The following is a 26,510-nucleotide window of genomic DNA, read 5'->3' as shown; positions in this document are numbered from 1 at the left end:
CTTTTGGGATCCTTCCATCATTCATCCTGTGGATGTGGCCAAGCCAGCGGAGCCGCCGCTGCCTGAGGAAGGTGTGCATGGTTGGGATTCCAGCTTGTTCAAGGACAGTGGTGTTGGTCACTCTGTCCTTCCACGATATTCCAAGGATGTGCCTGAGGCAGCGCAAGTGGAAGACATTCAACCTCTTTTCCTGGCAGGCATACAGGGTCCAAGACTTGCTGCTGTAAAGGAGGGTGCTGAGGATGCAGGCTCTGTAGACTTGCATTTTGGTGTGGGTGTACAACTTGATGTTTTTCAACACTCTCTCTCTGAGTCTGGACAGAGTTGTGGCTGCTTTTCCGAATTAAAGGTTCACATCTGTGGTTATGGGTAGAAATAAAGAAATATGCTGTGATATAAACCACTGTTATAAAATAGCAGTAACATACCAAGCTAGCTAGTCTTCCATTAAAAACTCAGGAAAAATAAAATGAGCCGATAGAAGAGTTATAGACACAAAGCAAGATTTGACCTATGCTTAAATCTTAGGACGACACAACTCTGGTGCTCAGAGAATGAAAAATCCACACTCCTGAGCACTGTACCAAATCCAGCCTAATATCCCCATGCAGATGCAGTTGTGTGGGTGGACGGATACAATCATTGACCTAGCTGTCATCATGGAGTGAGGTGGAATTCCTTCAGTAATGGAAAAAAAAAAAAAAAGCTTCCATCTCAGTAGGCTGCATGTACACTGGGCACCTGGTCACCAGGGCTCATGGATCTATGGCACTGCAGTGTAGAAATGGCCTAAGAAAAAGTTATGTGCTGAATTGTTTAAGAAAAAATATAAATGAAGAACGATGAGGAAAGTAATAATAACAGCTTATGGTATTAACCAGTGAATGCTTATAAAAAGGATATATGCATCTCTCCAAAACTTACTTAAAATATCCAGTTTCTAAAGTGTTCTCTATATTTTACACTTTCAGATTTGCCATTTTATTCATAATCCTCCTACATGACAGATAATAATCTGACTCGTAGTTTATCATTAGAGGCCATTTGTGTGGTTGGTCACATGAGCTGGATCCCTTGTTTCTTCAGAGATCGCTCTTCTTCCTGTGTGATATGCCTCACAGCTTCAGCTTCAGGTCACCATGCCCGACTCATCCATTCTCTCAGCCCAGAAAAGTCTAGGAGAGATGACTAGCTGGATAACTGTGTTGGAAGGTTTTGTGTTTTGTGTTGTGGGAGTTTGAGAAAGTCTTTTGGTTTCGAAGGTATTGAGTTCTGTTTCTGAATTGTTTTTATAAGGTTTGTGCATGTGTATTATATGTGGGATGGGTGAATTTTTGTACAAATAAATATATAATAAATTCAAGTGGAGGGATACTACCTGTCCCTCTTTTACAATGCATTTTGTATAGTGCAAAATCCAATCACGGCAATTCCATTAAAAATATAGCTGTGCGGATTTTTTTTTCACTTCAAAGCTTTATATATATTAGAATATAAGCCCTTGTGATACACATAAGTGGCTGGATATTGGTGTCCCTTAGCTGATCAAGTGTGTTACCTCTCAGCATGCTCAGAGTAAGAAAAATCACAAAGTAATGCTCAGCCAACAAAGTAGCTAAGAAGATAACATGTATCCTTTGATATTTTAGAAATCAGTTTGAGTCTTTAAATTTGTATTTTAAAAAACACTTGCAAAATCTCCAAATAGAAGTTCTAAAAAATAAACTTTCTATGTTTGAGATGAGCTTAAAGTTAAAGAAATACTCTTGTCAGTGGTACAGGGGAACTCTCATTCCTGTGCCTTGCTACAATTTATAAAGCACACAGAAGAGTAGCCTTTATTGAATAGAAGTAGGTTGTTTTTAGTAAGCAAAACCAAGGGTTACACTTGGGTCTAGGTTATGTTCTCTGGCACACTGGCTGAGGAAAGACTGCATATGGAACATCTACCACAGCTCAAGCAGAAGTGCTAGTAAGAGGGCTGACTGACATAATGGCTTGCTGACAAGGGATATGCTCTATCTTTTAAACAGAGCATATCCAACTCCCAAGCATACATTCTGCCATCAGACATAATCACTAATCAAAAGTGAGGTCTGTCCCTGATTGTGAAAGCATCAAAGTTTACATAGAAATGTTTTGCGACAGTGTACGTTCAGCTATCCTCCCCTGTAATTGCAGCAACCACCACTTTGCTTCATCCAAGACTGAATGGTCAAGAGGTTGGTAGAAACGTGTAAAATTCTGTGGGACCCAATCATTTTTTTTATCTCAGTTCTGCTTAAGATCTCATTTATGGGTGTCCAAAGCCACATGGATTGAAGTCAGGGTCCTAAACTGTTACACCCAGAATATGATGTTGGACTTTGATCTGTAACCTATGCACTAAATTCTAAAAGAATTCTTTGCAACTACAAACCTTACTATCTCTACTAGTGAATCTGATCTCAGAACTGTACACCTGTCCATACAGATAGATAGATCTTTTAACTAATATGCTCCATTATTTTTAATAACTTTTAGTTTAGTTAATAAGAATTGTCTGAAAATGTGTATTTGGGGCAAGATATGAAATATTCATTGACTTTAGAGGTAATGTGTCTGATCCTTTGTTATTGGTAGAACTTTATTTGACTTGAGTTTCTGGGTGGAAGCCTAAGGCTGGGTTGCTTTAAATTTAAGGGAACTATATTGTTGACTTCTGGGTAACCAGTAAGATATGACAGATGAAAATAAAAAAAGCAGTCAAGTAGCACTTTAAAGACTAACAAAATTATTTATTAGGTGAGCTTTTGTGGGACAGACCCACTTCTTCAGACCATAGTCATACCAGAACAGACTCAATATTTAAGGCATAGAGAACCAAAAACAGTAATCAAAGTTGACAAATCAGAAAAAAATTATCAAGGTGAGCAAATCAGAGAGCAGAGGGATGGGGGAATTTTTGACTCCCCCTCTCCCCCACCCCTTTGCTCTCTGATTTGCTCACCTTGATAATATTTTTCTGATTTGTCAACTTTGATTACTGTTTTTGGTTCTCTATGCCTTAAATATTGATTTCCCAAGTAAGCCAGTCTGCTCTCCTACCATATTTACTTCTCTTGCTGCGCATCGGGGCAGTTTCTTTCTGTGCCTTCCATAGGGCTTCCTTAAAATACTGCCAGTATTCCTGGACTCCTTTTCCCTTCATGGTAGCATCCCAGGGGATTCTGCCCATCAGGTTCCTGAAGGAGTCAAAGTCTGCTTTTCTGAAGTCCAAGGTGTGTAATCTACTGCTCTTTTTTCTTCCTTTGGTCAGGATCCTGAAGTCTACCATCTCATGATCACTGCTTCCCTGGTTGTCACCCACCTCTCCCTTCCCTGTTAGTTCCACCCTGTTTGTAAGCAGCAGGTCAAGCCACACACAACCTCTGGTTGGTTCCTTCAGCTCTTGTACCAAGAAGTGATCCCCAACATTCTCCAGAAACTTCCTGGACTGCTTGTGTACCGCCGCATTGGTCTCCCAACAGATGTCAGGGTAATTAAAGTCCCCCATGATAACGAGAGCCTGCGATCTGGAAATTGCTCTCAGTTGTCCAAAAAAAGCCTCATCTACCTCATCATCCTGATTTGGTAGCCTGTAGCAGACACCAACTACCACGTCTCCAGTGCTGCCTACACCACTAAGCCTGACCCATAGATTCTCAACAGGCTTTTCTCCCTCTATGTACTGGAGTTCCAAGCAATCATAGTGCCTTCTCACATGCAGTGCAACTCCTCCTCCTTTTCTCCCTTGCCTGTTCTTCCTGAACAGTTTGTACCCTTTCATGACAGTGCTCCAGTCATGCGAGTCATCCCACCAAGTCTCTGTTAACCCAATCAAATCATAGTTCTTGGACTGGGCCAGGGCTTCTAATTCCTCCTGCTTGTTATCCAGGCTTCTGGCACTGGTGTACAAACACCTTAGATAACCAGTCAATCTCCCTGCCCTCTCTATTCGAACCAGGCACCCACTTTTTTTGTACATTCCTCTTTGCATTTCTTCCTGGCCTCCAAGTTTCTTTCTCCCCTCAGGGTTTTGGTCACCGTACCCCAGCGAACCTAGTTTAAAGCTCTTCTCACTAAGTTTGCAAGCCTACTTGTGAAAATGCACCTTCCTCCCTTGGTTAGGTGGACCCCATCTCTTCCCAATTATCCTTGTGCCTGGACATGGTTCTGGATGGCCATTTTGCTGAGACAGTGCCTGGGCTGTCTGGCCACTCTCTGTCAGGTGAGTGCAGTGCTCTTTTGATGTGCTTTGGAGTCTGGACACACTCTGTCAACAGAATATTTGTTGTGAGATCTTTTCCAACAAAAGCTTCTGTTGGCAAAAGCCTGGAGTCTAGATATAGCCAAAGGGAGGAAGCACCAGAGGAATTGAACATTATGTAGCAAAACAGAATCAAAAGATGTGCAGACTTCTCTGTTGTGTTCCCTGAAATTTGTGGGGTTCTAAAAGCAACCACAGTTGTAGAGTTAAAGAATATCAATGAATGGTTCTCACAGTATTTTACTTCTGTATCTGGATTTTTCAGAGAACCAGTTTACTTAGGACAATATATAAACCCAACTTAGTATACGGACATATACAAGAAATGAGGTAAAGTCCACAGAGATGGACATATAACTACATTTTCTGTTTCTTTACACCATTAAAAATAATTTTTTGTGATCAACCTTAAATAATTTTGGCAGTATTTTGTCAAACTTAAAAAAAGTTATTTGGGGCCAAATTAAACATTTCTGACTATGTCTACACTTCAGAAAAACTTTGAAATGGCCATGCTAATGGCTAAATTGGAAAATACTAATGAAGCTCTGAAATAAATATTCAGTGTCTCATTAGCATGCTGCTGACCGCAGCACTTTGAAAGTACCACATTTCGCTCGCGTGCGGCTCATCTACATGGGGGTCCTTTGTGAAAGGACCCTGCAAACATTGAAATCCTCTTATTCCTGTCAGGTGATGTTTTGATGTTTACAGGGTCCTTTTGAAAAGGACCCCCTGCAGATGAGCTCCATGTGAGCAAAACACGGCACTTTTAAAGTTCTGAGGTCAGCAGCATGCTAATGAGGTGGTGAATATTCATTTCAGCGCCTCATTAGTATTCTCTGATTTGGCCATTTAGCATGGCCATTTCAAAGTTTTTCCTAAGTGTAGACACAGCCTTTTTGCCAAAAATGAAACATTTATTAAGTTATTTTTAAATTAAAATAAAATTCTTAACAAAGAACCATTTTGAATTGAAATATCAATATTTCATTTTGATTTTTTGTTTGTTTTTAACTAAAAACATGGCAAATTCAACACAAATTTGTAAAATGTTTCATTCCACTCAAAACTGCTCAAAAACTCTATCAGAAAAATTTCAGCCTGCTTCAGATATGCTCCTTTGCATTTTGCAGCACCTCTCCTTACATCATACGCACTTATTTCAGCTGGTCTTCAAAAATATATTTAAATATTTACCTTTCAAATTTCAGTTAGCAATAACAAGTGAAATAGAAGACACCGCTAGTTGAAAATTCCATCATGTTTATAAACATTCAAACTTTTACAAGGACTGCTAGAACCCTTAAATGTGAGGGTTTTTTTCTCCTATACTCATATCAGTATTTGTTAATGAATTATGTATTAGTCATCTAGTTCCCACGTTATAGTCTCTTGTTGTTCTCTTTGGAGTTTTAATAATGGTTTGTCTTGTTTTAATTAATAGAACATCATGTTGTGAAAGTGATATACAGATTATTTGTCTCCAGGCATCAAACATGTTGCCAAAAAAAGAGTGACACATCAGAATTTACAAAACAAGATTACAGCAGATAGTGTTGCAGGAAAAACAAAATAAAATAAGTGGGATGGTTTTCTACTTGTACAAAAGGTCTATGCTTTAATTTTGTTTTTAATATGCCAGTTTTCCTTTTTTAATTTGGAAGTGGATTTCCCAGCCTTTGTTTATTTGATAAGGGAAAGAAGAGTTGGTTTGAAGTACTAATGTGATAAAATTTGAACAATTTTATTTTAGCATTTTGGGGGTGAACAAACATCAAACTAACCCTGCAGTGCAAATTCCAATAAACTTGCCTATACACAGAGGAATAATTTGCAAAAAAAAAAAAAATCCGATATATTTTATTTCTCATAGACACAGAAAGAACAAACTTTTTCTCCAAGATTTCCTTCCCTGGCATTGAAACAGTTGTGCAATTCAGCCTTTCTGGCTGCTTGTTATAAGACAAAATCAGTACTAATTGGAAGCAGTGGGATGTGAGTGGAACTAATAGAGGTAGCTGCTCTCCAAATGATCCTGCAGGACTCTGCAAGGCAATGAAATAGTCAGTGGGACCTTGGGTGAGTAACTGAGTGGAAGCAAATGTTCCTACTGAGGATGATGCAGCCTTTGAGCTTCTACTCTTTCATCTCTGGCAAGTGTGGATGAGGGAATTAGAAGCACTGGGAGCAAAAGCGTAATTAGTTTTTGAAAAAAAATGTTGAGGTGTTAAGGATGGTAGTATAGTGACAGAGTATAGAGGTACAGTGGAGTTAGACTTTTACTGGCATGACCAGCACTGGAGCAAGCCAGTACAGCATCTGTACAGTAAGTAGTCGTCATGTGAAACCTACCTTAACCTATAGTGTTCTAATAGTTCAGAAGAGTGTGTGTGTGTGAGAGAGAGAGAGAGAGAGATTTTTCTTCTTAATATTTAGGCATACAACTAGAAATAGCCTCATTTTTCTGAGGATCTGAGCATCTGCAGCTCTCACTGATTTAATGTTTCAAACAATAACTGTCCATTATCCATCACTGCTATGCTGCAGGCCATAAACTAAGTTACTGTTGACAAATACTTGACATAGTCACCTCACAAAGTAAAAATATCTCAGTGCTGAGATATGAGTGTTCTGTAAATATGAAATGCTCAAGGATACATTTGATCCCTAGGAGTTCCTGTGCCTTGCAGTAGGTTCAGCCTAACTTTACATCTGTTTTCGGTCAAGATGTAATTTAGGTAGATACATAGTAAAACAAAGATTTCTCCAGCAAAATATCAATACCATTCTAATTGTATATGATTAAAGTAGACCACTAAAAGGCCTGGCCCTAGTCATTGGAACTCAGTGACAGGACTCCATTTGGATCACACCCTAAATGAATAAGATCTTCATGGTTGCAATTGCGCTGTGGATTTTTGTACGATTTTATTTATGGGATTTTTATCATTCTCTTCAGATAAGATGAAATAACCCATGGAAAAGCATAATAGAAATAAATTAAGTCATACATAGTCTCTAGCATTCCACATTAGCATGTTAATTTCTTTGTGAGCAAAGGAGAAAATGTGGGCCTTACATTGTACCCCAAAAGCTAATAAATTCAGACTGTTAGCAAGCAGAGGAGCTGAGTTCTTGTGACTACCTTGCCAATCAATCCCACTGTCTTAAATTGGTTTCATTTGAATTTACTGAAGTTATTTGGGATGGAAATACAGTTGATCGAATGTGTTTAAGTGGTTCCAGTAATTCACACCCCCATCTAGCACTTTTCATCATGTAGATCGCAAAGCACTTTTTTACCAAGGAAGTCAGTATCAGTGTGTCTGTTTTACAGATCAAAAACTGAGGCATGAGTTTGTGACATGACTATCCAAGGCCACTCAGCAGGACTGTGGCAGAGTCATAATTGGAACACAAATTCTATCCACTAGAGTACTATGCGTGAGCCTTGCAGGTTTTTTTTAAGCCTGTTGGATTTCCTGACTATTCAGTTATTACTGCGTACAGCAAACCCCCAACATACGCAATTTCAACTTGTGCTTAACTTTCATTAACGCAAATGGAAATCTTGGGGCTCCCAGGGGCACGGGGCTGGTGGGAGTGGAGCTCCTCTGCCAGCTCCCCCCTCCAGCACCTTGCTTCCCCAGGAAGCTGGGGAGAAGCTGCTGTGCCACGGCTGTCTGCCTGCCCAGCTCTCCCAGCTCCAGGCATAAGAGGCAGCTGACAAAGGGGAGTTTTGCTGACAGAACCATGTTTACACAGCTTTTTAGTGAATATGCAAATAATCATCTATTTGCATTTTCAAGACCGACCATATGCATACTGCTGCCAGCGATTTGGTCAGTGTAACCATAGCCTAAGCTTGAATTTGTTCTGTCTTATTTCACAAGCCTGCAGATATTTTTCTGAAGACAGAGCCCAATTTGCTTAAGAGAGGTATTCTAGTTGTATCAGAAGAGCTTCCAGACGTGAGTTTTAGTCCTTTCTTTCTTTCAGACTTGTTCTTTGCAACTCCCTGGTTCTCAGCAATTGTGTTTGAAACCACAACAGCAGTTTCTGGGATTTACAGAGATGGGTTTTGCAGGGCAAGGTGATCTCTTTAGCTATCACCTGTCAACATTTGCTGCACTGCTGGAGAAGTAGTGCTTATCATTTGTTATCTTGAAAACTGTGCAGGGATCATAGAAATGTCTTAACAATATTCATAGGCTTATCTCCCCAGTAGAGAGAGACCTTTTTATCTCTCTTTTTAATCAAGTCATTAGCATGAAACTCAGATGTAATCATACCAGACTGGAATTGGGGTCATGCCATAGAGTTGTTGAAACGGAGGCTTCGTGACATGATGATGTATGGGCATTTCACAACAATGCCTTTAATGCATAAAATCTGCCCTTTAATTATATTTTAAATCTCGTTTGAAAAGATTTTATCATTATGTAAATTGCTCAGTAAATGCTCCCATGATAACACCCAATAAAAGTTCCACTGACTGATTGAAAGAAGAGCAAATGATTTAGAAGTTAGAATGTCCCTATGGGAATAGTGTTTAGTTGCTTCAGTGCAGGTGCTCCCTAAAGTAACCAAAAATCATATTGACTCATTGCTTTGCTTTATAATTGCAGTTTTTGATATTGCATTATTGCCTCCTCAGTAACTTAAAAACATGTTTGTTTTCCAGCTGTTTTCCTTTCTCCTAAACCTTAGAATCGTATTTAGCGTTTACAATTAAAGTAATATATATGTAACCTTGGAGGCACTGAGACCACTGACAAAGCAGAATGTAATCTCTGCTCTACAGCGTTAGTCTGTCAGGTTGCAGGTTCTACAGCAGGTTCACTGCTCCCGCTACATTACCCACACTATGACCCTTGCTTTCTGGAGTTACTTATTCTTTGGAGATTTTGTAATCTAAGACTGCGTCTATGCTACAAGATAAAACAGATTTTAAGTCAGTTAGCCCAAGTTTTCCAAGTGCTTGTCCTCACTGTAAATTCCATTAGCTCGATTTATGGAGCGCTAAAATCGACATAATATCAAAATACTAAAATCGTAGTAACCTGACTGGTGTAGCATTCAGTTTGAATTTAAAATTCTGAATGAAGGGTAGTGAGGAAGCGCCATGTCTTTAAATTGAATTCATTAGCCTACACAGATGTTCTGTATGTGCCCCACAATGCCCCACTGTTCTCTGCTCTGGCCTCTTCCATCTCCACTGCTCTCAGGTGCAGAGGAATTAGGCAACAGGACCATTACAATTCGGCACCTACAAGCCCATGGCTGTAGGGTCATGAGAGGATGAAAAATCTTTCTTTTTCTTTGCTAGCAGTGCATCTGCAGGGTCTGTGGTTCTGTGTATACCTCTGCTAGCTGCCTTTTTTCTTCTGCACTGCCTGGCACCAGCCGCTCTCCCCCAATACCATGTGTCAGCTAGGCTGTGGGTGGGGGTCGTGTTTGTCTGGTAGGATGAGAAACTTCTTTTCAGCCATTTACATGTTGTCCTGATCCTCACATCCTCTCCCGGGCCTCCCCCAAGAGGCACCACACAGTGTGGGACATTCCCACATCCAGCCACATCATGTGGCTTGACCTCAAACCAATAAGAGAACGTGCTGTGTATGGTGCCAGACAGCTTGCATGTGGTGAGGGTCATGAATTTCGGGGACTGACTGTAGCCAGGGGTCTTTTAGCTTCTCTGAGCCATATACACAGTGGGGAATATTCTTGTCCTAAAGGTCTTCTTTTGCAGGTCCAAACCTGACAGTAGTCTGGGGTCTTTTAGCTGCCCCAAGCCATAAATGTGAATGACTCATTCGAGTTTCAGTGTAGCACCTGTGTCTACTTAAACATACTTAACATGGCAGGGGAAAGAGGGGAATGAAATGTGTGAAGGTGTCATCATATGCCCACATCTACTTGTGGGGCCAGAATGCAATGGGGCTCAGAGAACTGTGGGATTGGTTCCCACAATACATTGCTGCAGCACTCAATTTAAGCTAATTACATGTGGCAGTAGTAAGTCGACTTTGTGGGGAGTATGTGGGAAGGTGAAGATGCTCAAAATTGAACAGATAAAACCCAGTGTTAAGAAATCAATTTTAATAAAATTGATTTTATCTCCTAGTGTAGATGCAGTCTTAAGTAACTGAGAGAAGTGGGATCAATGGCAAAAGGTTTGCTTAAATCCCATTGCTGCTCATTTGCACATGCTAATAACATCTGAAATAAGAGAAGGAATGTGAGAAAAGAGAAGGATGTGTGAGGGAGAAACGTAAATGGTTAGGGTAGTGGCAAGGAGGAATGGCATAAAGAAATGATATAATTTTTGCCTATTCCCTTTCTCCTATCTATCTCCACCCCCCAATACGTGCATTAGAGGAAAGCATTAAGAATTGAAATATTTAGCTCTTAGGTTTTTTTATGCAAGTTGTTTCAGAAAAAATGTTTGCAGGGGGGTTAAAAACTGATGAGATCAGATATTTCAGTTACATTCATTGATGGGGAATTAATTATGTGGGTCTAGAACACTCCTTAGGCAATTTTTTGTATCAACATCATTGTATGGCAGTTTTTCCTGGTCCTCTTTTTTTTAAGGGTTATAGCTAAATGGGGGAAAACATTATATTTTGGAAAGATTACTAGATATTTTCAATAAAGGCCAAAACTGTAATGGAGTTTTAAAAAACAGCTAACTGCTTAGTGGATCGTTCCATCAGTGGCTACTAGGCAAAATGCTCAAGCGGGCAATCCTGTTCCCTGGAGTTGCGTCTACACATAAGCGCCCTTTCGAAAGGGCAAAAATCGAAGTTCAGCTTTTGAAAAAGCAACCATCGAAAGAGAGCACCAGCCGCCATTTTTCAGGAAACGCCACGGATGGGGTCCCATGGCTGACAAGCCCTTCCGGGGCCACAGCCAGCTGTCTCCTTTAAAGGGCCCCTCCCTCCACCCTCCCCTCCACACGAGCTGAGCTCTGCCCAGCCTGTTCATGCCCAGCAGAGCCCACTCATGATCATGGAAGCCCAGCGACAGCTCCTGCAGGTGGATGCCCTCATTATGGATGCCCTGCTGGCAGTGTTGTGCACCCTCACCGCAGCTGCATCCGAGCTCATCGGGTGGCTGCAAGGTCCCCCCCGTGGCCATGGGGCTCCCCCCTGGGGCACCTCTGGGTGCCCCGATGCCTCTGGACCCACCCCAGCAGCACTGACTGGTGGGAGCGCCTGGTTTTGGGGGAGAGCGGTGAGGAAAGGTGGCTGCAGAATTTCTGCATGTCGAGGCAGACCTTTGACGAGATCTGCCTCTGGCTCGCCCCCACACTCCGGCACCACTACACCTGCATGTGGCCAGCCGTCACCCTGGAGAAACGGGTTGCAGTCACCATCTGGAAGCTGGCCACCCCAGACTCCTATCGCTCCATGGGACAGCAATTCGGGGTGGGCAAGGCCACCTTCGGGGCTGTCCTTATGGAGGTAAGGGGAGGCCAGGGGGGCGGGGCAGCTGGGGCAAGGGGAACCCTCCCCTGCAAGGGGCTGGATGGGAGGGGCAGGGGCTGCATGGGCCAGGGGCCGGATGGGAGGGGGGCAGAATGGGCCCAAGGCGGGGGGCCACGGCCACCACACCCACATTAGAGCACATGTCCTCCTTCCCCCTCTGTAGGTTGTCAGGGCCATCAGCGCAATGCTGTTCCATAGGGTCGTCTGCCTGGGGGATGTGGACAACACCATTGCCAGCTTCCAGGACCTGGGCTTCCCAAACTGCATCGGTGCTTTGCACGACACAGGCATCCCCATCCGTGCTCCACCACACAGTGCCGGCCAGTACATCAACCGGAAAGGGCTAACATTCCGTGGTGCTGCAGGCCCTAGTGGACGTGAGGGGCTGGTTCACCTACCTCTGTGTGGGCTGGGCCAGCCGCACCCACAATTCCTAGGTCTTCCGGAACTCCGGCCTCTGCCACCACATGGGGGCCGGCACCTTTGTCCCCCCAGAGGGAGATCTCCGTGGCGGAGGACGTCACCATGGTGGCAGATGTGGCATACCCCCTGCAGCTATGGCTCATGAAGCCCTACACGGGACACCTCGACCACCTGGGAGGCGTTCAATGAGCGTCTCAACCACGCCCGCAATGTGGTAGAGTGGGCCTTTGGGTGTCTAAAGGGGCGCTGGAGGTGTCTCCTCACCCGGCTGGAGGTCAGGGTCCCCAAGGTGCCCCAGGTGGTGGGCACTGGTTGCATCCTCCACAACATTGTGGAGGGAAAGGGGGATGCCTATGTCCCCAGGGGGAGCCCCCCAGCTGGCGCTGTCTACGAGCAGCAAGGCGCTGCCCCCATCCTCCAGGCCCACTGGGATGGCCACTGCATCCAGGAGGCCCTCAGGCAGGCCTTTGCAGATGGCCATCTCTGACCCACATGCGTGCCTACATCCCATGCACATCCATCACCCACCATTCCTGCCACCCCCACCCCCACTCCCACCAGCACCGCACCCACACATCCACCACCCACCAGCCACCAAGGAGCACAGCACGGAGTGGTAAATAATAAAGAAACATTTATATAACTTGGGTGTTTGGAATAATATGTGCAGGGGGAAACCCAACTTGGAGAGAGGGTGGGGGGAACCTAACTAGGAGGCGGGAGGAGGGAACCAACTTGGAGGGGGGCGAGGTGCTCATTGTGGGGCAGGGGTGGTGGGCCATGAACCCCATCGGCCCCTGGAGCCCCTACCCCCCCGGGTGTGGGGTCCCCAGTGGGGCGGGGAGGGTGCTGGTACCACCGGCAAATATTGCTGGTGGGTGGGCCTGGTGGGGTCAGAGGGGGCAGGCTCAGGGAAGGCGGGGGGGCAGGCTCAGTGGGGGTGGCAGGGGCAGGGCCAGCAGATGGAGTCTCCAGGGGGGCGAGGAGGCAGGCTGTAGTGGTTGTGTGCTCCCACACAGCCTGCCCAATGCCCTGGAGCATGTCCAGCATCCTGTCCCAGGCCGCCATCTGCCACTCCATATCCGCCCAGGTGAGCTGGAGGTGCTCCTCAGCCACCTTGGCCTGATGCTGGCTGGCCTGGTCTTCCTCAGCCCAGCATAGGGCCCTCCAGCCACGGCCCCGACGGAGCCCTGCCTGGGGTGGCGTCCAGATGGCTGCAGCTGGTGGGCTCTCTGGCATGAGGGGTAGTGCAGGGCTGTCCCAGCCCCTGGATGGCGTGGCTGTGTGGAGAGGAGGAGAGATGTCAGTAGTGTGCCCCGGACGGAGGGGACCCGGCTGTGGCCTACCTGCCTAAGCACACCCCATGGGGCCCCCGCCCCCACAAGGGACACTGACCCCCCCAGGGAGCACCGACCTGCTCCCTGCCCTGGGACTGGACCTCCCAGCCTGGGTGTGATTCCAGGGGTCTCGCCCGCAGGTGGCCTTTCCCAGTCTGCGGTATGCGGGCCCCGGGCACGTCCAGCACCGACCAGCCGCCACCCCTGTATGGCTAATGGCGCTGTCCACTGAGGGCGGATGCTGGGCATTGCTGATGCACCACCATGGGATGCCACATCCCATGTGGGGGCTGTCCTGTGTACGGTCCGGGACCACCGGTCCCATGTGAGGGCGCCTAGCCCTTGCGTCGCCCCCAACCCTTGGAGTAGGTGTGCACCCCTCCCTGTATGTACCAGAGGGTCCCTCGGCGATGGCCGGGGATGGCTGGCCCTCAGTCGCCCGGCTGGAGGAGCAGGAGGGGGTGAGGATGGTCAGCTCCCCCTCCTCGCTTGACCACTCGGTGGTCCCCTCGCCCTCCTGGGTCCCCAATGCGGGCTGCTCCTCCACCTCTTCTGCTTGCAGCTCCTCCCCAGAGGTGTCCAGGAAGGCCATGGGGGGGAACTCTCCTGGGGCTCCAGGATGCTCCGGAGCTCCCAGTAGAAGGGGCAGATCGCTGGACCTGCCCCAGAGCATCCGGCCTGGTCTCTGGCCCGGGCATATCCCTGGCGCAGCTCCCTCACCTTGGAGCGTACCTGGTCTGGGGTACGCTCCGGGTGGCCCCTGGTGCAGAGGCCTGTTGCCAGGTGGCCAAAGGCTGTGGCATTCCTCTGCTTGACCCCCATGTGGCAGAGGACCTTCTCGTCCTGCCAGAGGCAGGGGAGGTCTCGGAGCTCCTGCTCCGTCCAGGAGGGAGCTCATTCTTTTTCTCCCCTGGGAGCCCTGGGAGGCTGGAGAGGGCTCGGGGTGGGCCACCGTGGGACTTGCAGGGGGTCTGGCTGCTGGCCATGGCTGCAGCATGTGGCTGGAGCTCATGCGCACGCTGCTGCCAGCACGCTCTCAGCTTCCTGCCAGGGGTTTTCTGTGTGCGTGCAGCTTTAAGGCAGCCAAATGCAGGGACCATGGTGTCCCGCGGCTGCCAGCTGGAGCGGCCCTGCTCTCCAGCTGATCGGTGCCATGGCAGACCTGTATTTCGAAAGAGTGGGCTGTGGAGCGTCTACACATGTACTCTTTCAATTTATTGTTTTGAAAGGGAGAGATCTTCCTGATACAGGATCAGGGTTCGGATTTCAATTTCCGAGCCCCGTACTTTCGATTTTCTTTCGAAAGACGGGTTTATGTGTGTAGACGCTCCTCCCGCTCTTTCGAAAAAGGGCCTTTTTTTATGAAGTTTTTTGCACGTGTAGACACATCTTGGGTGTTCCTGGCCTTTGACTGATAGAAGCTGGGAGTGGACAACAGGGATGGATCACTCAGTTGCCTCTTTTCACTCCCTCTGAAGTACTTGGTATTGATCACTGACAGAAGATACTGGACTAGATGGTCTGTTCTTATGAAGACATATAACAATACACATATTGATTTTGTTTTGGTGAGCATCAACATGTATTAACTTCAAAGTAAATCTAAATCTTGCCTTCACCTCTGTTAATATTTGCCGAACCACTGAATAAAACTTAATGTCCTTTTTTATGGTTCTTTATTAATTTACTACAAGTCTAAATGCCTTAGGGATAAATTCTGTCCTCGGTTGGGGCTCATTTATTCAAGAAGTGTTGTCTGTATTCAAATAGAAGTCCAATTTAATTAATCACATTCACTTCAGTAGATAAAGTTACACAAATTTAAAATTCTTAGTGTTACTTCATCAACATCAGTGGGAGCTAAAATACAAATTCTATAATAAAATTTGATCTATATATGGGGAATTTAAGTTTTTTAATTTCTTAGAAGTATTACTTGGTTAATTTTGTCTCTCTCTTCCCTGTATCAGAGGTAAATATTTTGTCAGCTGGACAACATTAATGTGTATGTTTTAGCGTAATTCAGATGTGGTCCAATTATTCTAATTACTTCTTTGTAGGATTTGTTTTCCATTTCCAACTTTTTGTAATTAAACAAAAATGAGTCGGGGAAATCAGATACATGACTGATCTCTCTCTGATGTATTGTCAAAAAATAATTATGTCATTTTGCCATATGTCATGGCCTTTTATATATTGCTTGTGGGATAAGTTGAGGCTTGTCATCAATTAATTACTTATTTCTGATATACTATCCTGAACCATGATGAAACCCTAAAGGAAAAATCTGGGTGAGATGGATGACTGCAAGAGCTATCATGTGTATTCTTCTAGTTTTCAAACCAAGGCCATAGCTGTGTTTTGCAGGGCTTTGGGCAATTTCTATTTGGGAAATTTCTGTTTCTTGTTCAGTATGTTTAGGGGTCTGAGTTTGTGACAACAGGGATGCTTGCCATCATCAGGAATGGCAGGAAGATTTCAACAACTGGAGGTGGCATGAATAGTTGAAATAACCAGGTCAGAGGGGTAAAGACACTGGGCACATCACCCTGCAAATTTCTTTTAGTGCTGTTTTCCTATGTGCATTCTGTCTGATGTACACTGGGTGGGCTTTTCATTAGCAGTGTGTCGCTACCAGCCCCCATCTCTTCCTTGTGCTTCGAACCAGGGACATAAGGGGTAGTGAAGAGCAGCTGTTATGCCCCAGTTCCTTTCTGGTGTCATAGGCTGAGATGACACTTCTCCAGTGGTACACAGCTTTAGCTAGCATTCTTTGTTGTATTTGTATAAATAGTTGTAAACAGTTCTGCTGTTCAGATATAAACAGTGATGGGCAAACCAAGACTAGTGAGTGGTCTGTATGAGCGGCCCTCCTTTGGCTCAGTGGGCTGCAAGATTGTCAGTGGTGGGAAGCCTGCACCCTCCAGCCCACTGGGGTTCCACCTGCAACCAGCACACCCCCTGTGTGACCCCTTCCCCCACACCCCACAGCTAATTGGTAGGGTTCAAGTTCTAGGAGGGTGGGAGAAGAGCAGGTATGGAACACTTAGTGGATTCATGGCACTCTGAAATTGCTGGTAGGGAAGAGAAGGAATAGAAAGTGCAGGGCACCAGTGCCCCAGTGCACAAGAGGCCTGGGGGAAGAGAGGCAGACTAGGCAGGTGGAACCCCAGTGGGCTGCAGATTGCCCGCCACTGTGATACAACTTTTTGATTTTAGAAAGACCTTCACTTCCATTACTTTACAGTTCAGTGTGGCAAACTAAAAGGCTTTAATGGCAAGCTATGATTTTGTTAATTACAATAAGTTCTCGGAATTTGTCAAAAAGTCGCCTTGAGAACTGAAATTCCAAGCAATCACTGAGAAAGATAAACTGCTATCTAGATCCGCCCACCAGGCTCAGCAGATGCAGTGGATACAGCCTTCCATACAGTAGCAACATATATAAACATGAGATGGAATTTGTGACTCCCGTCTTCCAGATTTCCCAAGTAAGTCCATTCAACCATTGAAGAGGATCTTTATTTTAAGGGACATAAGCTATGCACAAATCATTAAATACCCTCAAGGACTTGAACACCTCACTTTCTGTGAATTTATATGTGGAAGCATGAAGAAAGTATTTCCAACTTCAGTCTTACTATTGGAAGTGCTCCATCCAACCTTCTATACAGGGGCCTATCATCATCATCATCATCAACAACAACAACAACCATGGGCACAGAGCTTGTTGGCGTCTGATGCCTCTCTCGCTATTTCCTTCCATCTTTCCCTGTCCAGTGCAGAGTGGCTTAGTTTCTGTAGACTGGCTCTGCACCAGTCTGCTATTTCATCTACCCATTCTCTATGGGGTCTGCCTCTCATATTCAAGCCATCCATTATGCTGAATACCAGGGTCTTAATTTTTTGTTCACCATTCATTCTGCAAATATGCCCAAATAGCTGTAACTTACATTGTATAACCTTGTGCAGTAGGTTCTCTTTCAGCTCAATCTTCCTATATAGTTCCTCACTGGTGACCTTCTGCATCTAGCCCGTTCTCAGGATCTTTCTTAACAACACTTCTGAAATGCCAATATACTTCTCTTCAGATCTTTTGGTTATCACCCATGTTTCACATCCGTACAACATGCTGCTGAATACACGTTTTCAAGACGCTCAGCTTCATTCCTAAGCTAATCACTTTGCTTTTCCAGATCTTATCAATTGCGTTCAACCTTGCTCTTGTTTTCGCTATTCTAGTCGCTATTTCCTTCTTACAGCCTGTGACCCACCCCCGAAAATTTCAGAAATCACAGCTCAAAAAACCAGAAACTTCCTCTTTTATTCTCCTCTCAGCCTCAGCCTCCCACCATATGGACTGTTGGTTTGACCTCTGCGAGACATAAAACAGTCCTTGCACAAACTCTAGTTTTGTCTAGGAGAGGGCTGATCAGCACAATACATATATATGTGGTTAGGGGAGTGTTCTAGGATCACCCTGCAATATAATTAAGGATGGTAAGAGCCAGGGTATGAATTACATACTGAAGGCTGTGTGTAAGGAATCCAGTCTGGAGGCTACAGTAGCAAAGTATTGTAAAAAACAGCCCAGGTTAGAGGTCCGGGGTGACACAGCTAGTCATTGATCTTCCTTGTACCCTGGTCTGTCATCATAGTACCAACACTATCAGCTGCCTGCAGAGTATACTGAGATTCCAGTTATACTTAAACTTCTCTGCTCTTTGAAAACATTGGGATTGTCCTTCAGCTCATTAACCAAAAAAGTAGGGAGCTTGGGGGTCCTTATGGCTCATGGCTCATTGATAAAATTTCTTGACAGTTACAACCTAAATTCAACCTGTAAGTCATCTGAGTTCAATCTGAATGAAGTCATCCACTTACCCATCTTCTACCTAAAGCCTTTTGCCTCCGAAGAGGACAGGAAATTCCACTTTCTGGATGTCCCATAAGCCTTGGCTTCCTACCTACAGTGGATGTCACACTTCAGACTATTTGTCTTCTTTACTGAACTTTGTGAAGAAGAGTCTTAGTGAATTTTGTGCTCATCCTGCTTAGCTATGATTTGACTGATACCCAGCCCTGTAAGGTGTGGGAGTTCTCTCAGCTAGAACTTGCCTGGCTCAATAGCTTTACTTCATAATGTGCCTGTCCTGGAGATCTGTAGTTTGGCTATATGATACTCGGTTCATATATTTGTGAGACATTAGGGTTGTGCCCCAATACATGCTTCTGCAGTAGCAGCTTCCTTCAGCTTAGCAGTCCTTCAGTCAGTGATGCAGTGGAATAACTTTCACTATCCTCCTCAATGAACGCTGCCTCTGGGTTCCCTCAAGTGGATTACATAGGGAAATTATCATTGGAAAGCAAAAAATGGTTATTTTTCATGTACATTAAATAGAGTACAAGATAACTTGAGAGGCAGTTAGTTCACTCCGCCCCTAATATCCTGAGTGCAGATTATCAAGGAGGAGAAGGCTGCATAACAACAATCACAGTTAACAAAGCGTATTTTGGTCTCAGACATGTACAGCTCCTGTGCACCTCAAGATGGGAATAGACAGGAACCACATATGACAAAGCTTGTTACTGTATAGGTAACCAATCTTTTCCATGCCTCTCTTGAAAATTCCCTCCTTTCTTCAAGACTAGTCCTCTTCACTTCCAGGTCCAATGGAGCACCTCTAACTGAGTTCTTAAGTGGAGACATTTGGCTTGAAAAGAATTTTTCAATGGTCAGATTGGCTGAGAGCCTGGGGGTAGGAGAAGGGGCAGTTACCTTCCTCTAAGACCTGGGCCATGTTGCAGTATAAACTAGTGAAAATGCTGGGTTCTCTGTAACTATGAAGTCTTCAAATCATGATTTGAGGACATCAGTATCTCAACCGCAGGTTTGGAATCTAATACAGGACTGGATGGGTCAAGTACCATGGCCTAAAATGTGCAGGTCAGCTTACATAATCATGATGATCCCTTAAAGTCTATGAGCCGGGCTTTCAACAGAATTTTACCGTGTATCATCAGAACTTAAGATAGTCATTTTACCCTTTATGAAACAGTTCTACATAAAATGGATAAAACCATCTACATAAATTTAATAGAAGAAATTATTCATGGATCCTGTGGAATTAAGTTAAAATCAAAACCTTGCTTAAGGTTTTTAATCATTCTGTAACAGAAATATATTCTCTTACATATCTATAGAATATTAAAAAATACATCTAGCAAAGTTTTCATTATGTCTTAATTTCTGAGGGACATTTTCATAAAGGTGAGCTTAATAGTGTAGTTCTTACCAGAGCAAAATCGCCATTATTTCACTGGCAGTTTTTCGCTAAGTAAGGAATTCAGAATTTGGTCTTTTGTTGAGAGTGGAAAGACAAAACTCACAGTTTATTCTGTAAAGTAATTTGTTAAGTTAACAGTCAATACTCATTTTCCAACTATCTGAATAGTTCCCAAAGGCTGTGTCTACACTACCACCTTCCTTTGAAGGAAGGATGGTAGTTAGGGTGTTGGGATTTTACTAATGAAGTGCTGCCGTGCATAGGCAGCACTTCATTAAGCAAATTCCCCCCTGCAGCAACTCCAAAGTTTTAAACTTTGAAGTACCGGCACTCATCTAGCCACGGCTCACCCACTGGTACTTCAAAGTGCCAGGGCAACTTCAAAGTCCCCTTACTCCTCAAAATTTTGGGCTTGTCTACACTACCACCTTCCAAGGAAGGATGGTAATTAGGGTGTTGGGAGTTTACTAATCAAGTGCTCACGTGCATAGGCAGCACTTCATTAAGCACATCCTCCCCTTCCCCACGACAACTGTGAAGTTTTAAACTTCAAAGTACTGGTACGCGTCTAGCTGCAGCACACTCACTGGTAGTTTGAAGTGCTGGGGCAACTTCAAAGTCCCCTTTCTTGAGGAGTGCCTATGCATGGCAGTACTTCATTAGTAAAATCCCAACACCCTAATTACCATCCTTCCTTCGAAGGAAGGTGGTAGTGTAGACAAGCACAAAGTGAAATGAATCCTTCCCCTGTATTCTTGTCAGGGAACAGATTTTTGATTGTATTTCTCTTTAACTTTCCTTTTTGAAAGATTGGATATATTTTCCCATTTCAGAAGATAAATGTAAGAACTGAGTTCTTTCCTCTCATGTAATCTGCTTCTCTTGGAATTGGAAGTCTGTCAAGGGAGAAGGATGGAAGGCATATCAACCCCAATGAGGGAAATTTTTTTTTTATTCTTTTCATGTTTCTTCATACCTCCTCATCCTTCTTCTGCACAGCCAAAATCAAACTAGGTTTAGCGCCATTAGAAACTGTGCAGTTGACACTGATGACCTGGAAAGAGAGAGAGCAGAACTTGAATGGTAAACTTTTAACAGGATTAATGTATGACTTTAGACCTTTCCAATGCATCATCAGCTAATTAATTTCTTGGTTTTTGGTCTTCAGTTCAAGCAGTTGTGTATATAATGTACTCTGGAATATGGCATGATTCTTTTTTAAAGCTTATTTTAATGTATGTATATGCATGAAGGACAAAAATGATTTAAAACAAATTTTTGAAAGAAAAGAATAATGCTACAGAGTGCACTTTTATGAGCTTGTGTGTATAACATAGTATGAAGAAAGGCAGCTTTGATTAGTCAAAGTGACTCTGACTACCAAGGGACACGACACATGTTCTTCACGGCATGTACTGCTTTTGCTAAAGGGAAGGTAGTTTGATATTTTCAGAAAACCAGTTAAAATTATTAACTTTAGGCTACTGTAGCTACAGTATTTTACTGTTCTCTCCAAGCATCCTGTACTCCCAAGTAACTGAATTAGCTTATTTTTAAAGTGTAAAGGGAGCACTGAGATGTACACACATCAAAACTGAAAGGGCAAGAATGGCAGTAAAATAAATCACAAGTTCTTACCTCCTGTTTATCACAGGGATTGACTCTACTGCATCTAGAATCTTAAAGTGTGAATTAATCATAGTATATGAGTATTTGTTTACATGAGGAACATAAATTAGATAGTAGATGCCTATTCAATTTTGCACACAAAGGCATAACAAGATCCAGTGGTTGGAAAGTGAAGCTAGATAAATTCAGATTAGGAGTAAGGAGCAAGTTTTTAACAGTTAGGATAATTATTCATTGAAACAACTTACTGAGTGGTATGATCAGAGACATCCCATCCATATGATTGCTTGGGGTAGCTGCTTCAGAACCCATGCTTTTGAGGGGGCCCCGCAGCAGCTTTCTCAATCATCCTATGGATGGGTCCCAGCATGGCCTGGGTGATTACTTGTCGGGAGGGGCCTGGCACAGGGCATAAAATGGGGTTGCCTTCCTCCCCCTACACACACTCACCATAGCAGTGGGTTCCAGAGTGACCTGACAGTCCACTCCAGTCCACCTTGTCCCATCCACTCCCAGAGCACTGTGCTTGGCTTCACCAGGCCCTGCTTCCCCCAAGGATGGCCCTGGTTGCTCTGGATTCTTCATCAAACAAAATATTTAAATCATTTTTTTCTAAAAGATATTCTGTAGTGCAAACTGGAATCAATCCAAAGTTCTGTGACCTGTGACGTGCAAAGCATCAGGTTAGATTAACCCAGTGATGCCTTCTGGCCTTGTACATACAAAAATGCCCAAACATAAGCATTCTAAGTACTGTGTACATTATACATATTTCCAATAGGAGTAGCACCGGTATAATTTGCATGGTTTTGCCAAGAATTGTTTTAATGCCAACAGGGGGACAGATTAATTGAAACAGCTCAACGTATCTTTCCCTTACAATTGTCCCCTAATATACTTGTAGACTTCTTCAAATCTCCCATAGATCACTGTTTGTAGTAACTGTGCCAGGAATAGATGGCTCCATCCGGTGATAAACTGAAGCAGTTTAGAAAAGCCAGTGTTGCCATGGGACAAACATTGCACACTTGCTTAGCACACGTCAGCACAGCTAGTGTGCATGCCCTGAACCCTTAGTGTAGAATGCAGTCAGCTCAGTTAGAACCCGTTCAGTTCTGTAATGCAGGCAAAGTCCATGTTTCCCAATTTTGATTCCATCCTTTGTGTTGAGAAAGATTGGACCTAATTTCTATTGAAACCCATCTGCAATGATTAATCAGTCCTTCTTGGCCACCCTGCTAAACACTACAGATCACTTTTCCTTTCACACTGCCTCCACAACACTTCCATTCCAGGAGTTGAGAGAAAACAACTAGAAAACTAACCTGTGTACCTGAGCCTCCCTTTTGACAATGCAGAACACCACTTACTAAGCCAGTTTACCCATCTTTTCCCTTACTCTGACAGCTATTGTGTATTTATAGGTACTTCTTCAAGTTAAAGAGGTTGATATAGCCACTGTTTTCTCCTGCATGAATCTGAAGCCTTGTGGATCTGAAGCACACAAATCTCTTAGTGTGAGGCAGATAATATACAAAGAGCGCATTCAGTCTGTAGGCAGATAGGAATGTTGGTACCAGGCAGCTTTCTCAAGAATGTTTTCTTGGCAGAAGCAACCCTGCTAAAAACGAAAGGGGGAGGGATGGATTTGAAATTTAGCTGGCCAGCAATTACAAAGTGATAAGAAAAGCTGGCTGTTCAACATGAACTTCCAGTTGCATATTCTGGGTCCTTGCTATTCCCAATCCCTCCTACAGCCATGGCCCTGACCAATGTTTTCATATAGTACAAAGTGACTGTTTAGTACTCTTGGCTGTTGAGGCCTGTGCTCTGAAACGCATTCTTCAACAGGATGTAAGTGAACTTGGCATTTTAAAGTTCAGCTAGTGCCTTAGCTTAGTTTTCTTGACATTGCCATGCAGCAGGACCCATGTTGCAGTCCCCGATTCAAGCTGAAAATGTTACACAGGAAGACGTATCACGTACAGGTCAGATCCAGCTGTGAGCCTGAGATATTTTTTCTCTTATGGGCACAGTTGTACACCAGTCTTGTTTGTTTGTCACTTGTGAAAACCTAAACTTAATATTATTTTGTCTGGAAAACCTCATTGTTTAATGCATATTGTCTTCATGCTAACATGAGCTTGATGTATAGTATATTACCATACATAAAGCTATCATTTAGATGAGCAGTCATAATCTGTATTGCTTATTATATATTTCAGTCTTCTTTGGAAAGTGAAAGCCTGTATGGTCCATCCGTCGAATTAGTCTTCCTGATTTTGTAAGAAATATGAATGTTCTTCTGTATTGTCCCTCTAGGACCTCCAGACAGAGATTGAAGCTCATACTGACATCTTCCATAATCTGGATGAAAATGGACAAAAAATCCTGAGATCTTTGGAAGGCTCTGATGATGCAGTATTGTTGCAGAGACGCCTGGATAACATGAACTTCAGATGGAGTGAGCTCAGGAAAAAATCTCTGAACATTAGGTAAGAATCAAATCCAATGGCAAAATCTTCACTTAATCTGAGAAGCAGAAAGGTACTTATTTTCCAGTGCAAGGGTATATGTTTGTTTCTGATCATGCTTGTTCATTTATTTTTTGTATGATTCATGATATTTTGAATGTTGAATTACTTTCTAAGAATGATTGATTTACCTGGTACAGAAATCATTGTAGGGGATTAGGATTTGAGAAAGTGATGAAATTTTATAATCACAGTTGTGCTATGGCAAAACAGCAGTGTGCTCAAACAGTAACTTTTTCTAAATGCAGGCTTTTTTAAAATCTGGGTTTGGCTTATCAAGTATCATAAAAGAGAAGTGATTAAACAACACATTTAATATGCACTGTGTTTGTGTGGCTGTTCTTTCCAATGCAAAACTAACTTCTAGGTGAAAGCAGATGTTACTTTAGATTTCTTTTCGTAGATAAAGAGGGGAGAAAGTTGAAACCTCAAATCCAAGGGTATAAACTATCTCTGGGTTTCATGAAAAAACAAACTTCTTTCAAGGAAGCATATAATTAAAGGTATTACTACAAAAGATCCACTTGAGGTACAAATTCCTGAAGCTGTGTCTACGTGACAAAGTGGGCCTTCTGTTGACAAAACTAGAGAGCATCCACACTACAAATGATGTCTGTCTAGAGTCTGTTGACAGGACACAACTTTTTGTCCCAGCAGAGTTATACCTTGAGGCATAGCATCTCTGTAGACAGATTCTGTCGACAGAGAAATAGTATAGTTGTGGGAGGGGTGGGGTGGGGTGGGGTGGGGGAGGCCCTCTGTCAGTAGAGAGGGCTTCCAGGTCATCTGGCAGCCCTGCTTGCAGAGCTTCCAGTTGGCTGTTCTGTTGACAGAAGGCTGAGCAGTCTGGCCACTCTCTGTCAACACAAGGCTTTGACAGGGGAGCCCCTATTATGTGTGGACGTGTTCTGTAGACAGAGGTTCTGTTGACAAAAATCTGTCAACAGTGACTTCTGTAGGCAGAACTTTGTAGTGTAGACCCAGGTTAACAGTTTAGGATTTCCTTTTGGGAGAAACTGTCCAGGAATCGTTTCTTTACAAATATGCCTTTTACAGTAAAGAATGCAGCTTCAATGCACTCACTCTCAGTCACTCTTTCTATTCCTTCATTCATTACATGATGGTGGTAGTTCAGAGGGCACGAAAAGGCAGAAGCACTTTCAAAGTAATGTGTGAAATCTTAGCTTTTGAAGCTGGAGACCTGGAGAAGGTCAATGTGTGTAATGGTAAAAGCCATCTTCATAACGTTAATCATTACAACTAAATGAAAGATGTGAGGCTCAAAAGATATTGGTAGATGAAGTAAAGAAAAGAAGACAGATATTTTTCCCTTGTTGAAAAAAAAGGGATATAACCATTCAAATCATTATTTTGAATACTTTTTTTCTAGAGGCCTTATCTATTAAATTGGTGATATAAAAAAGGTTTGAGAGAAAAAAATCAGCATATTGACCGAGCATGGACAATTTAATATATGAGATATTCTACATCTCAGTTCCTGCAGTTCAATTATTGATGTGATTAATCAAGTCAAAAATAGTAGTCCTATCTCATCACAGTTGCTTCAAACTTTTAAATTAAACATGTTATGTAATGGGCTTACTCTCCATCTCTAAAAGAGTTGGTCATAATGAAGGATTAGGAGTAGCCAAAAACATGTAAGTTAAAACAGCTAATACTTTAACTTTTAAACTGCTGAGTTATCAAGCTGAACTGACTTTGGTACTCAGTCTAGTCCCTGGAAGTATTTCTTTGCATCGCACTGTTTGGTACAATTTCCTGATATTGACAGTATATGTTACTGACAGGTTTTGGAACAGAAATTTGCACTGCTGTGTATTGTAGGTGTTAACCATCCTGTCTGTTGCTGTATTTTATTTGCACTAATAATAGATACTAAAGGGTGACTATTATTATTATTACTATTATTATTTAAGTTTTAGAAAACAAGAGCAGGAAACCATGGTTACTGAACCAGGATCAGCCTATTCCATTTTAAGTTTCTGAGCACACTACTTTTTGTTTAAAGAAAGTATGTGAGAGGAGGAACAATTTCATGGGACATTAAGGAGAGGCAGAGTTTGATTTCCATTATTATGAACTTTTTTACTGTTATGCACTTCTGAGCAAGTCTGCCTAAATCAGCGAGCTTTCCCAAGGTATTTTTAACTTAAGACCTTGATTTTAAGACTTTAGTCCAAAATTGCCTTCATTTTGATCATGTTTTGTCCTTTGTTAGATACTTAAATATTATATGTATTTAAAATAATATATGTACATATTTGTAGAGAATGTGGTACTAAATGTGGATTTTAAATATTTATTTTTTACTGGGCAAGAACCTACCAACCACCATCACCAGGTCAGTTGATTAACATGGTATTCCCAATAGAATAGGGGCAATAGAATTTTGACAGCATTAAAAGAATGGGTTAGACTGATGTTGCATTATGGAGCTTAAATACTGTATAGTTAGATTGAAAGATGAGCAGGAGACAAACAGCAGTTCATGGACC

At 43.3% G+C, this 26,510-nt stretch overlaps 1 protein-coding gene across 11 annotated transcripts in view; it reads left to right on the top strand.

The window, feature by feature from the left end:
- The window catches only part of DMD (dystrophin), a 2,199,436-nt gene that overhangs the window by 1,812,048 nt on the left and 360,878 nt on the right, over positions 1-26,510 (top strand). For all 11 annotated transcript variants that reach the window (XM_074994601.1, XM_074994607.1, XM_074994584.1 and 8 more), the window contains one exon: positions 23,783-23,955. In XM_074994601.1, coding sequence (XP_074850702.1) covers positions 23,783-23,955 — 173 coding nt within the window. The remainder of the gene's footprint in view (positions 1-23,782; positions 23,956-26,510) is intronic.

This window comes from Carettochelys insculpta, chromosome 1 (genome assembly GCF_033958435.1).
Source record: "Carettochelys insculpta isolate YL-2023 chromosome 1, ASM3395843v1, whole genome shotgun sequence".
Classification (NCBI taxonomy): Eukaryota; Metazoa; Chordata; order Testudines; family Carettochelyidae; genus Carettochelys; species Carettochelys insculpta.
Note: the sequence above shows the minus strand (reverse complement) of the source record. Positions and strands in the feature narration are given on the sequence as shown.